Source organism: Phacochoerus africanus, chromosome 5, assembly GCF_016906955.1.
Source record: "Phacochoerus africanus isolate WHEZ1 chromosome 5, ROS_Pafr_v1, whole genome shotgun sequence".
Classification (NCBI taxonomy): domain Eukaryota; kingdom Metazoa; phylum Chordata; class Mammalia; order Artiodactyla; family Suidae; genus Phacochoerus; species Phacochoerus africanus.
Window position 1 is genome coordinate 13,008,785 of NC_062548.1, and position 13,162 is coordinate 13,021,946.

The following is a 13,162-nucleotide window of genomic DNA, read 5'->3' on the forward strand; positions in this document are numbered from 1 at the left end:
TCTGGGGCCACACGCGGTTCACACCGACAAGGGTAAATCCACCCCTCAAACCAGAGTCCACTGTCTTGCTAGGGAGGCAAACAGGTGGGAGGTATCTGGTGGGGGTGGGGACGGCCCATGGAGGAGCAGACAAGCTTGGTCTGGCCATTGTTCTGGTGGCCTGCTGGTGGGGCAGAGCCACGCCCATCAGAAAATGCCCCATCTGACAAATGGGACCTAGTCAAACTTGAAAGCTTTTGCACAGCAAAGGAAGCCATCGGCAAAGCAAAGAGAAAACCAACAGAACGAAGAGAAAATGTTTACGAACAATGTGACTAATAAGGGGTTTGATACCAAATTTTGTGTGTGTGTGTGTGTGTGTGTGTGTGTGTGTGTGTGTGTGTGTGTCTTTTTAGGGCCACATTTGGGGCATATGGAGGTTCCCAGGCTAGGGGTTGAATTGGAGCTGTAGCCACTAGCCTATGCCATTGCTTCCCCCCGAAACTGCACACCTGCCTTTCTCCCAGGATGCAGTACCCAGCTACCCTCACAGCAATGCCAGAACCAAGCCGAGTTTTCGACCTACACCACAGCTCATGACAATGCTGCTTTCTTAACCCACTGAGAGAGGCCAGGGATAGAACCTGCGTCCTCATGGATGCTAGTCAGATTTGTTTCCGCTGAGCCATGACAGGAACTCCAATGCCCCAAATTTAAAAGCACTCATACAACTCTCTAAAAATCAAAAAATGAGCAGAAGACCTAAACAGACATTTCTCCAAAGAAGACATATAGATAGGCAACAGGAACATGAAAAGATGCTCAGCATCGCTAATGACTAGAGAAATACAAATCCAAGCCCAGTGAGGCATCACTTTACCTCAGTCATTCGGCCATCATCCAAAAAGCCCCCAAATAACACCTGCTGCAGAGGGTGCGGAGAAAAGGGGACCCTCCCACACTGTTGGTGGGAATGTAAATTGGGGCAGCCACCATGGAAAACAGTCTGGAGGTTCCTTAAAACACTAAAATAGAACTAGAACTACCCATATGATCTGGCAATTCCACTCCTGGGGACCTATCCGGCAACAAAAATACTAATTTGAGAAGACACATGCACCCCAATGTTCATAGCATTATAGCCAAGACATGAAAATAACCCAAGTGCCCAACAACAGATGATTGTTTTTCAGAAGATATGGTGGTATAAACACACACACACACACACACACAGGAATATTACTCTGCCATAAAAAAGAATGAACCACTGCCAACTGCAGTGACAAGGATGGACTTAGAGATTATCGGACTAAGTGAAGTATGAGGCAAATATGACACCACTTATACGCAGAGTGTAAAAAATAGCACAAGTGAATCTATACACAAAACAGACTCACAGACAGAAGACAAACTTATGGTTACCAAAGGGCAAAGAGAGGAGGGAGGGTAAGTCAGGAGTATGAGATGAATAGATACAAATACAACACATAAAATAGACAAGCGACCAGGATTCACTGCATAGCATAAGGAATTATTTTCACTACGTTACAATGATCTAGGATGGAAAATCATCTGAAAAAAAAAAGTCACCGAATCACTTCCCCATACACCTGACAGTAACAATATTTTAAATCAATTACACTTCAATTCAAGAAAAAAGGAAATGCCCCATTTGAGGCAAACACTGACCTTGAGCTGCTCCACAGCTGCAGTGGCCCCTCCTTCTGCTGGAGGAATACTGAGGAAGCAGAGACTGGAAACCGTTCCTGAGCGCGCACCATGCCAGGACTGCCCGGGCTGGGGATGCAGCCCTCAGGAGGATGCACTCACCGCGGCAGGTGCCTGGGGGGCTGCCTGCCCCCATCAGTCCGGCCTCCAAATGGAAGGAAGCAGGATGAGGCCACGGCCCCACGGGGCAGCCAGAGGAGGCGGTGTGCTCCATGGGAACTTTGGCCTTTGGCAGATTCCACCCCTTATGCCTGGCCTTTCTCCGCCTCAGCTGTGTGCCAGCATCATCTGAGGACAGTTTTGTTTCTGATACACTTTTATTTATTTATTTACTTTTGCTCTTTAGGGCTGCACTCGCAGCATGTGGAAGTTCCCAGGCTAGGGGTTGAACTGGAGCTACACCTACCAGCCTACACCACAGTCACAGCAACGCCGGATCCTTAACCCACTGAGTTAAGGCCAGGGATTGAACCCTTGTCCTCATGGATACTAGTCTGGTTCGTTAACCGCTGCTCCACCATGGGAACTCCCTGGTATACATTTTTTCTTTTATTTACTCATAGGTTGATGGGCATTTGGGTTGATTCTGCTGTTTTGGCTGCTGTGAATAAGGCCAAAACATTCAGGTTCACGTTTTGCACTGGCCCAGCGTTTGATCTGGGGGGGACCATTCCCATTCTAGTTTGGGTGTGAAGATGGTTTTAGTTGTCTTGGGTGGATACCTAGGAGTGGGATGGCTGGGTCCTTCAAAAAAGTCTTAAGTTTTGTCACTTGTGTCCCGGATTCTGCAACACACTGTAATCCTAAGCCCCCAGACGCTATTTCTTTCCTGGAACACACCTTGGGCTGCTTCCTACGGGCCCGTGAGGGGCGATCTGCCTGCTTCTCCACAGTTCTTTCTACATGAAGCCCTTTCTCAGTGCCGGTGCTCATCAGTGCGGGGAGATGGGTGGCCATCTAGCTGGTGACCGCCAGACCTGCCCACTGGTCCAGGCCAGGTCGACAGCTCCTGGAAAAACATCTCAGACACGGTGCTCTGTGACCAGGCTCTGCAAGGTCAAGTCCTCCGTGGCCTTCCCTTTGTCCTACTCACCCTCCACGGTGTTTACAGGACTCTCTTTTTACAGTCAAGGGAGAATTCCTGCTATGGCTCAGCAGGTTTAGAACCTGACTCGTTTCCATGAGGAGGCGGGTTCAATCCCTGGCCTTGATCAGTGCATTAAGGGTCCAGCGTTGCCATGAGCTGCGGCGTAGGCTGCAGGCGTGGCTCGGATCTGGCGTTGCTGCAGCTGTCAGTCAAGGGCTGGCAGGATAACTCACGCTCACTTGGCCGCCCTTCACGCTGTGCATTCACACCTTGTTGGCTTCTCTACCGCGTTCATTTTTTTTTCTAAATTGAGACAAGTCACATACCATAAATCCATTTGTACACTTCAGTGGTTGCAGCCCATTGTCTGTGCAGCTCGACCATCGCCACCATCTCACCATCACTCCCTTTGGAGCCGGGTTTCCGATCACGAGCTCCCGCATCCCCCGCCCCTGCCCCGAGCTGAATGTCACATGTCAAACTGGGGTGGGGCGGGGGGGGGGGCGCAGTGACCACAGAGGTTGCTCCTCCCTTGTGTCCTTTCGTGCTTTTTGTTCCTTTTTTAAGAGCTTTGACAACTACACTGAAGCTGACATGAGTTGAGTCAGACTCCACAGGGCGGAGTCCTGGCTCAGGTAAATGCCCTGCACCCCCAACTCCAGGGGGTGAGAACCCTGCCACGATGCAGCCAAAGCTGCTCCCATGAGGAATTATGCCCTGGCTGGGGGAGGGGCGCTGGCCTGTCCCCCTCCACCCACCGTGGCCCCTGCCCTTCCTGACTGTGCTGGGCAGGCCCTTGTGTCCATCAGGGCAACGAAGCCAGGAACCTGCTGGTCCCCCTTTCCTCCTTCTATCAGCCGTGTTCAACAGCCCAGACTCACCATTCAGATGCCAAGTCGGGTCTTGCGCACGAGGTCCTCAGCGTCTGTAGCAGAGTGTGAGGCCCCAGGTGGCCTGAGCACCCACCCTGAACTTCAGCCTCATCTCCTACCAGCCTCGTCCATGTCCTCCCTCCCTCACTGTGCTTCTCCATTCCAGCTCCGATTCCCTCTAGGCCCCCTGCATGGGTCTCCCTGTCTTACCAGGGTCAATCTTAATGACCTGGCTTCTTGGACAGTGGTCGTGGCCCTAGGGCATAGCATCCCCTGGTGGTCGAGCCCGGCACTGCACTCCCTGGAATAACCTGTTTCCCTATCTTTAAACCTCCTGGAAGAACTCGGGGCAGGGGCCACCTGGGTCTCCAGCACAAGGTCTGGACCCCCCTAGAGACACTGAATGTGAGTGAGCAGTGGGGAAAGGAGGCCTCTGCCACTCTTTTGAGAGTTCTGAGCAATCAAGAGTCCCCACGAGAGCTCCCATTGCAGCTTAGCGGGTTAAGAACCTTACTAGAATCCATGATGATGCGGGTTCGATCCATGGCCTCGCTCAATGGGTTAAAACATCCGGCATTGCCATGAGCCGTGGTGTAGGTCACAGACACAGCTTAGGTTCTGCGTTGCTGTGGTTTTGGTGTAGGCTGACAGCTGCAGCTCCGATTTGACCCTTAGCCTGGGAACCTCCATATGCTGCAGGTTCAGCCCTAAAAAAAAAAAAAAGAAAAAAAAAAGTCCCCATGGATGTTATGGCTCCAGTGGGATATCTGAGGTGCCAAGGGAGTGCCAAGTCTGCAGCCCAGAAAGAAATGCCTTCATAGCAGCCAGAACTTTCTTGCACACAAGGTGGTGAGTGTTTGAGCTCCCATTTTCATTCCCTTCCATCTCCAGGGCTGCAGTGCCTGTGAGGCAGGGGTGAGGGGATAGGGGTTGGTGGGGCCCCATGTAGGCAGAGTCCTGGCCTCCCTGGAAACCAGAGGGGGACAGGGTGAAGGGTGTCCCAAGCCCAGGACTGCTGGGCTGCTCTCAGGCCTCTTTCTTGTCTGGCGCCCAGCACTGCTTGTGGGAGGGACGCCAAGCACAGTGCCCTCCCTCCTGCCCCAGGGTGTCTTGACTGGAGGCATTGACCCCTGGGCTTCCAGTACCAAGAAATCCTTCCTGGGATGAAGTTCCTGTTGTGGCTCAGGAGTAGTGAACCTGACTAGGATTGATGAGGACGAGGGTTCGATCCCTGGCCTCGCTCAGTGGGTTAAGGATCTGGCGTTGCCGTGAGCTGTGCTGTAGGCTGCAGATGCAGCTTGCATCCCGCGTTGCTGTGGCTATGGCTGTAGCTCCAATTTGACCCCTAGTCTGGGAACCTCCATATGCTGTAGGTGAGGCCCCAGAAAGACCAAAAAAAAAAAGAAAAAAAAAGAAAGAAAAAACGAAATAAACCCTTCCTGGGGGTGTGACACCCACAGCAGGGCTCCAGCCCCTGACCCTTCCCCCACCAGCAAGACCCTGCCCTGCTCCAGGGGCCCCTGGACCCCAGGTTCACCCCTGCCAGAGATGCGGGGAGGAATGGTGAGTGGAGCCGCCAGTTCTCAAGATGGCCCGCGAGTTACCTGGACCTGCTGGTGTTCACACCCTCGTGAGGTCTCTTCCGGCGTCAAATCAGAGCTGGGCTGCGCGATGACAGACTATGACGGAGGTGATGGTACATGAATTCTGGGGCTAGAAGGAAAACTTATTTTTTTAGGTTCTACTTTGGCCCTTGAATCCCTTGCTCGGGGGGCAGCCAGGCAGCCTACCACGAGGACGCTCAGTGGAGAGGCTTCCTGCCAAGAGCCGGGCCCTATTTCCCAACCGTGTGGACTGAACACCTTGAGGAAACCCTCCCGTCCCAACCAAGGTTTCCTATGACTGCAGCCTCCGGAGACGGAGCCAGAACTGCTCCAACTGCGCCTGAATTCCAAACCCCACAAGCCAGGACACATTTTAAGCCTTAAGTTTTGGGGCAACTTGCTACACAGCCCCAGGTAGCTGACACAGCCCTCTGGCTCTGAGGGCTCTCCTTCAGATTCTCGCTCTGCCTCCTCCCTGCTTCTGGCCTGTGGTCCCCCAACCACAGTATGGAGCCAGGAGGAAGATGACAGAGCCCCGGGTCAGCGCAAAAATCAGACAGCCGACAGCCAGCATCGTTTTTCTTCCCTCCGTTTTAATGAACACTTTACAAAGTACAAAATATACTGTCTTTTTGGGGGAACATCAGGTACTTTTTTATCTCTCCGTCATACAGTACATGAATCTTGAGGGGTTTGTGTTTCTTCAAGAAGGAAAGAAAGCAAGAGGCCCCCAGGCGCAGGCTGCACGGCCCTCCCCTCGCCCAGACTTGGGATGGATCTAAGTGCCGCTGCTACTGCTGGTGACCCGGGTGTGCTGGGGAGGGCCAGACCCCCAAGATGTGGCCCTGGGCAGGGCAGAGGCCCCCGAGCCCTGCTGTGCAGCCAACGTCCACTCCCCCCACCCAGCTCAGGGTAACGGAAATGATTTTGGCAAAGAGCAGAGGAGGGCTCGGGGTTTTGTTCGTCCTCCAACCCCGCCCCCGGTTTTGGAACCAACCTCGACCAGTTCTTCCCGGACCATGTGCTCTGAACAGGCAAAGTGAAGCGACAGACGGGAAAACGCACTGGGCTTGGCCTGTTTCTCATTCACCCTCGCTGCCAACGTTGCTGGACGCTCTTTGTGGACCAGCCCCAGCAGGTGAGGGGCCCCGGTGCCCAAAACGGCTCCCTGCAAGTACCTTCTTCAGGACCGGCTGCTTCTGAAGAGCTGGCCCAGCAGGTCTGCCCCTTGGGGCTGGCTGCGTGGACCGCCGGGCCCCCTGCAGAGTGGGTCAGAGCCCCTTAGGGACAGCCCTGCCCTCCTCGCCAGAACAGTTTTAACAGCGTCGAGTGGGGGGCCCCTGGGGAAGAAGGTTCCGAGGCCTCGAAATACTGAATGAGCCAGTCCCCTCACTCGGATCTGGACTCTGCTCGTGTGGGCTCACATGCACACTCATGTGTACACAGCACACGCTCACGCTCACGTCTACACGCGTGTGGTCACGCCCAGAACACTGTCCTGACTCCAGCACCCCACGCTCTCACCACCTCCCCTCAACTTGAACCAAGAGCCACCGGCTCCCTCCCCACCAGGCTGCCCAGGGGCCAGGTCAGGTCCACCGCGTCTACCCCCTGCTCCAGGCCACTCCTGGTGCCTTCAGCCCCCAGGACGGCAGGCTGCCTCCGCCAACAGCTTCTGCCTTCCCTTCCCAAGAAAGCAGGCTTCCTGGGAGGACAAGGGTTTCAAAGCTGGAGGCCACGGGGCGCACCCTGGTAGCCCGGGGAAAGGGATTAAGAGACCATCCTTCTGCCGCCTCTCATTTGAAAATGAAAGAAAGAAAAGAACACTGAGAGTGCGTCCCTGAAAAGGCAAAAAAAGAGAAAAGAAAAAGAGCCGGGATGGGCTCCTAGATGTAGGAAAGGTATCGAGCTATTCCCAGCCTCAAACTCCCCCCCCGTGACGTGCCCCGGCCACTCTTCCAAGGCCGTGTCTGCAGGTCTGACCTCGGGCCACCACCTCGGCCACTCCCCTCCCAGGTGGCCTCTTTGAATAGAGGTCACGCCCCCTCCAGGCCCAGCCCCGGCCTCGGCACAGTGTCTGGGAAACCTGAAAAGCTCAGGTCCCTGTCTTTCCAGCACTGGGGATGCCGTCATCCTCCCCAAAGCTCCGCTCACCAGGCCGAAGACCCGCTCCGCTTCTCAGGGCCCGCAACAGCGGTGACTGGCCCGCTGCTCCCCAGCCCTGGCTTACGGTGTGCAGATATATTGGGGGTGCTTTCTCCCCAAACCCCACTGCTTTCACACAGGAAGGGGCATCAAATGCCTCAGTCGAGGGGCTGGAGTGGGACACCTTGGGAGGCTCCCAGTTGTCCCCACATCCAGATCCAGAGGCTCAGAAAGGTGGCCCGGGGGGGCTGGGAACTATGGCCAGAGGGGGCTGGTGTGTGGGGAGGGGGATGCAGGTCCATCTCTGATTATCAGGCAAACGGTGCCCTGGGCTTGGGGTAGGAGCCTGGCCCTTCCCATCTCCCCCAAGCTGTCTCTCCTCATCTCCGTGGCATCCTCTGTCACCTCAGAAGGAACAAGCCCCAACCGACCATGCATCTTCTGTGTAACACACTGGCCACCGAGGCCCATGCCACCTGCACAGGGAGGCCACAGCAGCCACTCCAGATCACCTGGCTCCCTCCCTCCCCACCTGGGGCCAGGAGTTGGTGGGAGGGGGAGAATGCTGGTGCTTGAGGGGCTCTGGACCCCTGAATCCTGGGAAGGAAGGTCTGCGTGCCTCTCCTGCTTGGAAGTGTGCCCAGGGCTGAGGGCACTGGTGTGGGTGCTACCTCCTGGGGGCTTTAGAGACAGAGGTACAGAGCAGGCACTGCCCAACTCTTTGCTGGGTCAGGACTGGGGCTCAGGGAGAAAAGGGTTTCCTAGGAACCAGGGGAGCCCATGTTGAGGGCTGAACCAAAGAGGCAGATTTTTATAATTGGGGGTGGGGGCTAAGCGGGCAGACCTGGCTCCCCGTGTCCTCTGCCCACGCTCAAGCACTCAGCAGTGCACAGGCACGGGTGGGCGAGTGGCAAGAGGGTGGCGTTGGGACGGTTTGCGCTCTTCTTACTCCAGGGCCACCTGCTCACCCCTCAGACAGAGCTGAGTGCGCCCTCCCTCCTCTGTGGGTCCGGGGTCCCCTGCACCCAGCCAAGCTCAGATGGGGCAGCGAGCCACTAGGAAAACCATTCACTCTTGCCCCAGGTTGTGGGGACCAAACCACTGCTTCCACACACAGCAGGAGGGTGGGGGCTGGGAAGGGGAGGGAGCGGGTTTCCGGCTCACGCCTTGTCAGCTGGACACACGCTTGTGTAGCCCATGGAGTCCCTGTGCCAACCCCTCCTGCAAACCACACCAAGGGCATCCGTCCTTTTCTCAGACGGGGACGGTCCCCAGGAGGAGACCTGGGAAGAGAGCGAGACTGTGGTTCCCACCCCTGCAGGTCAAAGAAGTCAGGGGTCGGGGCCGGGGTGGGGAGCGGGCCTGGATGGAAAGGCGGCCGGCTGCCAGCTGAGAGCTCCGGCCAGGGGGTGTTCTGACCCAGCGGCTCCTCCCTCTGTTCCACTGCCCCCCAAATAAGACAAGCGTGTCCAGGGGCCCTGCCCGGGGGAAGGGGCCGAATCCAGCGTTCGGGGGAGACTGGGGGAGGAGGGGGTAGGGACTCCCGGAACCCACCCCAGGGCTCAGGTCCTGGGCTGCTGGTTTAGTTTTTCTCTCAAGTCAGGGCCCAGGAGCCAGCCGGCGTCTCTAATAATCGTATTGCCTATATACTTGAATTAAAAATACACGGTGGCTCAAAATGTGCCTGTGTGCACGGCAGACACAGTGGAGCGAAGGCCCTCACGTCCACACACACACACACACGCACACGTGTGCACTCACGCAGTATATATTAACATATATATTGCTCAAGTATATATGCTATTTACAGTATATATCTATATCAACATAAAACACAACTATTTATAGGTGTGTACAATATACGTCCTGGGGGGGGAGCACACATTTCGGGGGGGGTCAAGGGGCCGACACACTTGCTCGACGGGGCAGAGAGGTGACGCGGCGAGGGGAATGGACAGGAAGGGGCTGGGAGAGGTGCGCTACGGAAAACCCGAGGCCTTCCACGGGCAGAGAGGGGACTTGGGGCTTGCCGTGCTGCCCTGCCCAGGCGGCCCCCCCGCATTCTGCCACCAGCAAACACTTGACATGTTTTGGTTGTTTGGGAGTTTTGTGCAAAACGAATTAACTTAAAAACCAAAAACCATGGGTTCCGAATCAGTGCTTGGGCCCTGAACCTCTGTGAGGATCCAGCGCACAGCTCCCCCAGGCGGCTTGGAGAAGAGGGGCAGGTGGGGCTTGGCCAAGAGAATGCCTCTTCTCCTCTGGGCTTCTCAGGGACAGCATGTGTCACCTGCTTGCCCAGGCACCGAGGCGGGTCCCTCAGGTCCTGCTCACTCGGAAGACACCCCCATCGGGAGAGGAGGCACAGACAGGAGTGAAGGCTGGGCTGCCACCTGGCTGTCCACCTCCCCGTGGCCCCTGGGTCCCTTCTGATGCTCAGATGGAACCACTCTGCCTGCGCCTGTCCACGGGGCTGGCCGGGCAGCCTCTGGGGGGGCCCTGGGGAGCCCTGTCTATAACCAGCCTCTGCTCCCAGCATCCCACTCCAAAGGGAGGGCCAAGGCCTCGGGAAGGGGCTCCCACTTGCACGCTTGTCCCTGGAGCCACAGGTTGCCAACCAAGTGGTGCTGAGCTCTGGGTCCCCGAAAGCATCAGCAGCCCTGTCCCCTGAAACTCCTGCTGACTGCAGCCCGGGTGCAAATACAGTAGATAAGAAACTAAAACAAGATTCGGTTTCTCTCTGTTAAGGCTCAGACAAGCTCCCTCCCAGGTCAAGTACTCGTGAGCGCCACGGTCCCCCAGCTGGGGTAGGCGGGTGAGTTGGGGGCAGAGGCCTTCCATGGTCCCCCCAAAGTGGGGCAGGGTGACAGGGGAGCCCTGCGCTGGTCTAGTCAACTGCTGGGGAGGTGGGGGTCACCTAAGAAACCCCAGGCCTGGGCTGCCAGGGCCACCCCCACTTGGGAAAAACCGAGGATCCGTCAGCCTGGGGAGGGTCCAGGGGAAAAGGAGAGGGGACAGGAGCTCGTACTCCAGGCTGGTGGGTCTCCTGGGGACCCCCCTCTCCCCAGGACTAGGTGCTTGTGATGGGGACGGTCTGGACAGGGCCCTCTTGGCAGTCTGGCTGGGAGTCAGGGCGCCGGCCCTGTGGTTGGCAGGCAAGGTTCTGGGTGGCCGGGGGTCCCTCCAGCTCAGGCCCCCCGCCCCCATGCTCCCTCAGAGCCTCACCAGCACGTGACGAGAGGGCTGCCCACTGGCCTCCACTCTGCAGGAACCAGCCCGGAGCCGATGGAACCAGAGACCAGCGACCAGTACCCAGAGCCCCCATCCTCACGAGGCCCTTCCCGGGCTCCGTGACCTCGGCCCCACGCAGCCCCCACCCCCCAGATGACACAAGAATCGGTACCCCAGTGTCCTGGAGAAGGCGCCAGGTCCCTCTGGCAGATGACAAGGTGGGTCACCTCACAGGCTCCCTGGACCGCAGACATTGTTTCCTGGGGTGGGGGTGGGGGTGAGGGTAGGGGGAGGAGGCCAGGGGAGCTTCTCCGGAGGGTCTGGGGGCTCCGGGAAGGCAGGAGGGCACGGGGAGGCCTCGGCTTGGGCCTCGGGGCTGGTGGGGTCAGCCTTCGGGAGCATCTCCTAGACACCCCTTCTTTGGGGGCCCGGGGCTGATTTTCTAGTCTGGTGAGAAATACTGCAACAACGTCTTTAGGGCGGGGCCGGGCCCAGGCCGGGGGGCGCACAGGGAGGAGCGGAAGAGGCCCTTCTAATGCTTCTCTGCTTGGCTGACTTTCAGGGCACTGATGACGCCGTTGATGTTTTCTTCTGGAACCTGCGAAGGGCAGCAAGCAAACACCTGTGAGCCGCCGGAAGCGGCCTCCCCCACCCCAGGGTCGGTGCTGGACACTCACCAGGGCATGGTCGAACTTGAAGGTGCTGATGTAGTAGGCGGGGATGTCGGCAGCAGCCAAGGGCTCGGAGATCTGGGCCACGATGCCACACTCGTCTGGGGACAGAGCCAGGGACCGTGCTCAGTCCCCTCCCTGTCACCCAGCGCGCCCTCGGCTTCTCTGCTCCCTCTGCAGGCAGTGCCTGCTCTGCACCTGTACCTTCCCAGAGACGCCCCATTCTACCCACTGAAGGCTCCGTGCAAGGGCCCCCCACCAAGCAGCATCTCCAGGCTTGGCCCGCAACAAGCTCCCCGTCCTCGGGGCTCCATGGAACCCGGTTCTGTCTGTCATCACCCCATTTCCAAGCCTTGTAGGTTGATTCCTCCTCCCCGCCATCGCCAAGTTCTCTAAGGCAGGGCTGGCGGCAGCGTGGGCGTGAAGAGGACATGGGTTCAAGCCCTCTTTTCTGTCGCCCTGACTCTCTTCTAGCCAAACGAAGTGGCCAAGTGCCTTCCTCTCTCTGAGCCTCGGTTTCCTCATCGGAGTCCCCACTGGGTCACAGTGCCTGCCTGTCCCAGAGGCACTGGCAGGCATCTCATCACAAGGAATGTGATTTCTCTCTATCTCCAAAGCAGGGGCGCTTTCTGGCCTCCCCCAAACCTTGGCCAGTAAGGTGGCTTCGGGGTTGCCTGGGGATGGTCCTCCCCGATTTGAAGGCACCGTGCAAAGCTGCCTCCTCTGGGGAGGATCTTGGGGATCTGAGGACCACTGCTCTCCATCAGTGCAATCCCGCAGAGCTACTGTGCTGATTCTGGCGATGATGCATTTCCCCAACCCTGTCCTGACCAGGAGGGAGAGTCCAGACCTGGCCACCAGCTCCCCACGGGAGTCTGAGGCCAGGGGCATCGACCTGGGCTCCATCCGTCCTCTGCCCTCACCATCATCACTCCCAGCACCCCTTCTCCCCCGTCTCTCCCTGGTGCTGGTCCTGCTCGTCTGCCCACACTGGGATCTGGGCAGTGACCCTGAAGCGCTCAAGCTCTGCTTTCTGCTTGGTCCCCTGGGGCTCCTGGCTGGACCCACAGGCCCTTTTGGGGGTTGTACTTCTGGTGACAGTGCTACTCCGTGGTGGAGACTGGTTGCGTCCTAAGAGCCTATAGCTACAGACACATTCATTTTCACTCCTCTAAAAAGCAGCAGGTAGGAGATGACAGTCTACAGTCGTGCCTTTCAAACCGTGGGTGACCCATTTGGGACATCGATTTATTTTATTTTTTTATTTTTTGTCTTTTGGGGGCCGTACCTGCGGCATATGAGGTTCCCAGGCTAGGGGTCACATCGGAGCTACAGCTGCTGGCCTTCACCACAGCCACGACAATGCCTGATCCTTAACCCACAGAGCGAGGCCAGGGATCGAATCTGCGTCCTCATGGATGTTAGTCAGACTTATTGCCGCTGAGGTACAATGGGAACTCCAGGACATCAATTTAGAAGGTTGGAGACCAGTGTCTTATAAAATAACAACAGAAAAGTAAAGGGCAGGAGTTCCCATCGTGGCTCAGTGGTTAATGAATCCAAGTAGGAACCATGAGGTTTTGGGTTTGATCCCTGGCCTCGCTCAGTGGGTTAAGGTTCCGGCGTTGCTGTGAGCTGTGGTGTAGGCCAGTGGCTACATCTCCGATGCGACCCCTAGCTTGGGAACCTCCATATGCTGGGGTGTGGCCCTAAAAAGCAATAAAAAGAGCAAAGGGCAAACAGCAGGGCATGGCACTAGGGCAAGTTCAGTTTTGCGAAACCCTAGAGTTGTTTCTGTACATGTCTGCTGGGTTGTGATGGAAACCATATTTATGGCCAACTGTG

At 57.0% G+C, this 13,162-nt stretch overlaps 1 protein-coding gene across 2 annotated transcripts in view; it reads right to left on the reverse strand.

Annotated features, from left to right (window-relative positions):
* Positions 1-5,843: 5,843 nt before the first annotated feature.
* Positions 5,844-13,162, reverse strand: part of CASTOR2 (cytosolic arginine sensor for mTORC1 subunit 2) — an 82,651-nt gene continuing 75,332 nt past the window's right edge. For both annotated transcript variants that reach the window (XM_047779914.1, XM_047779915.1), the window contains exons 8-9: positions 11,324-11,418; positions 5,844-11,244 (exon numbers count right to left, since the gene is read on the reverse strand). In XM_047779914.1, coding sequence (XP_047635870.1) covers positions 11,179-11,244; positions 11,324-11,418 — 161 coding nt within the window. In that variant the 3' untranslated portion in view covers positions 5,844-11,178. The remainder of the gene's footprint in view (positions 11,245-11,323; positions 11,419-13,162) is intronic.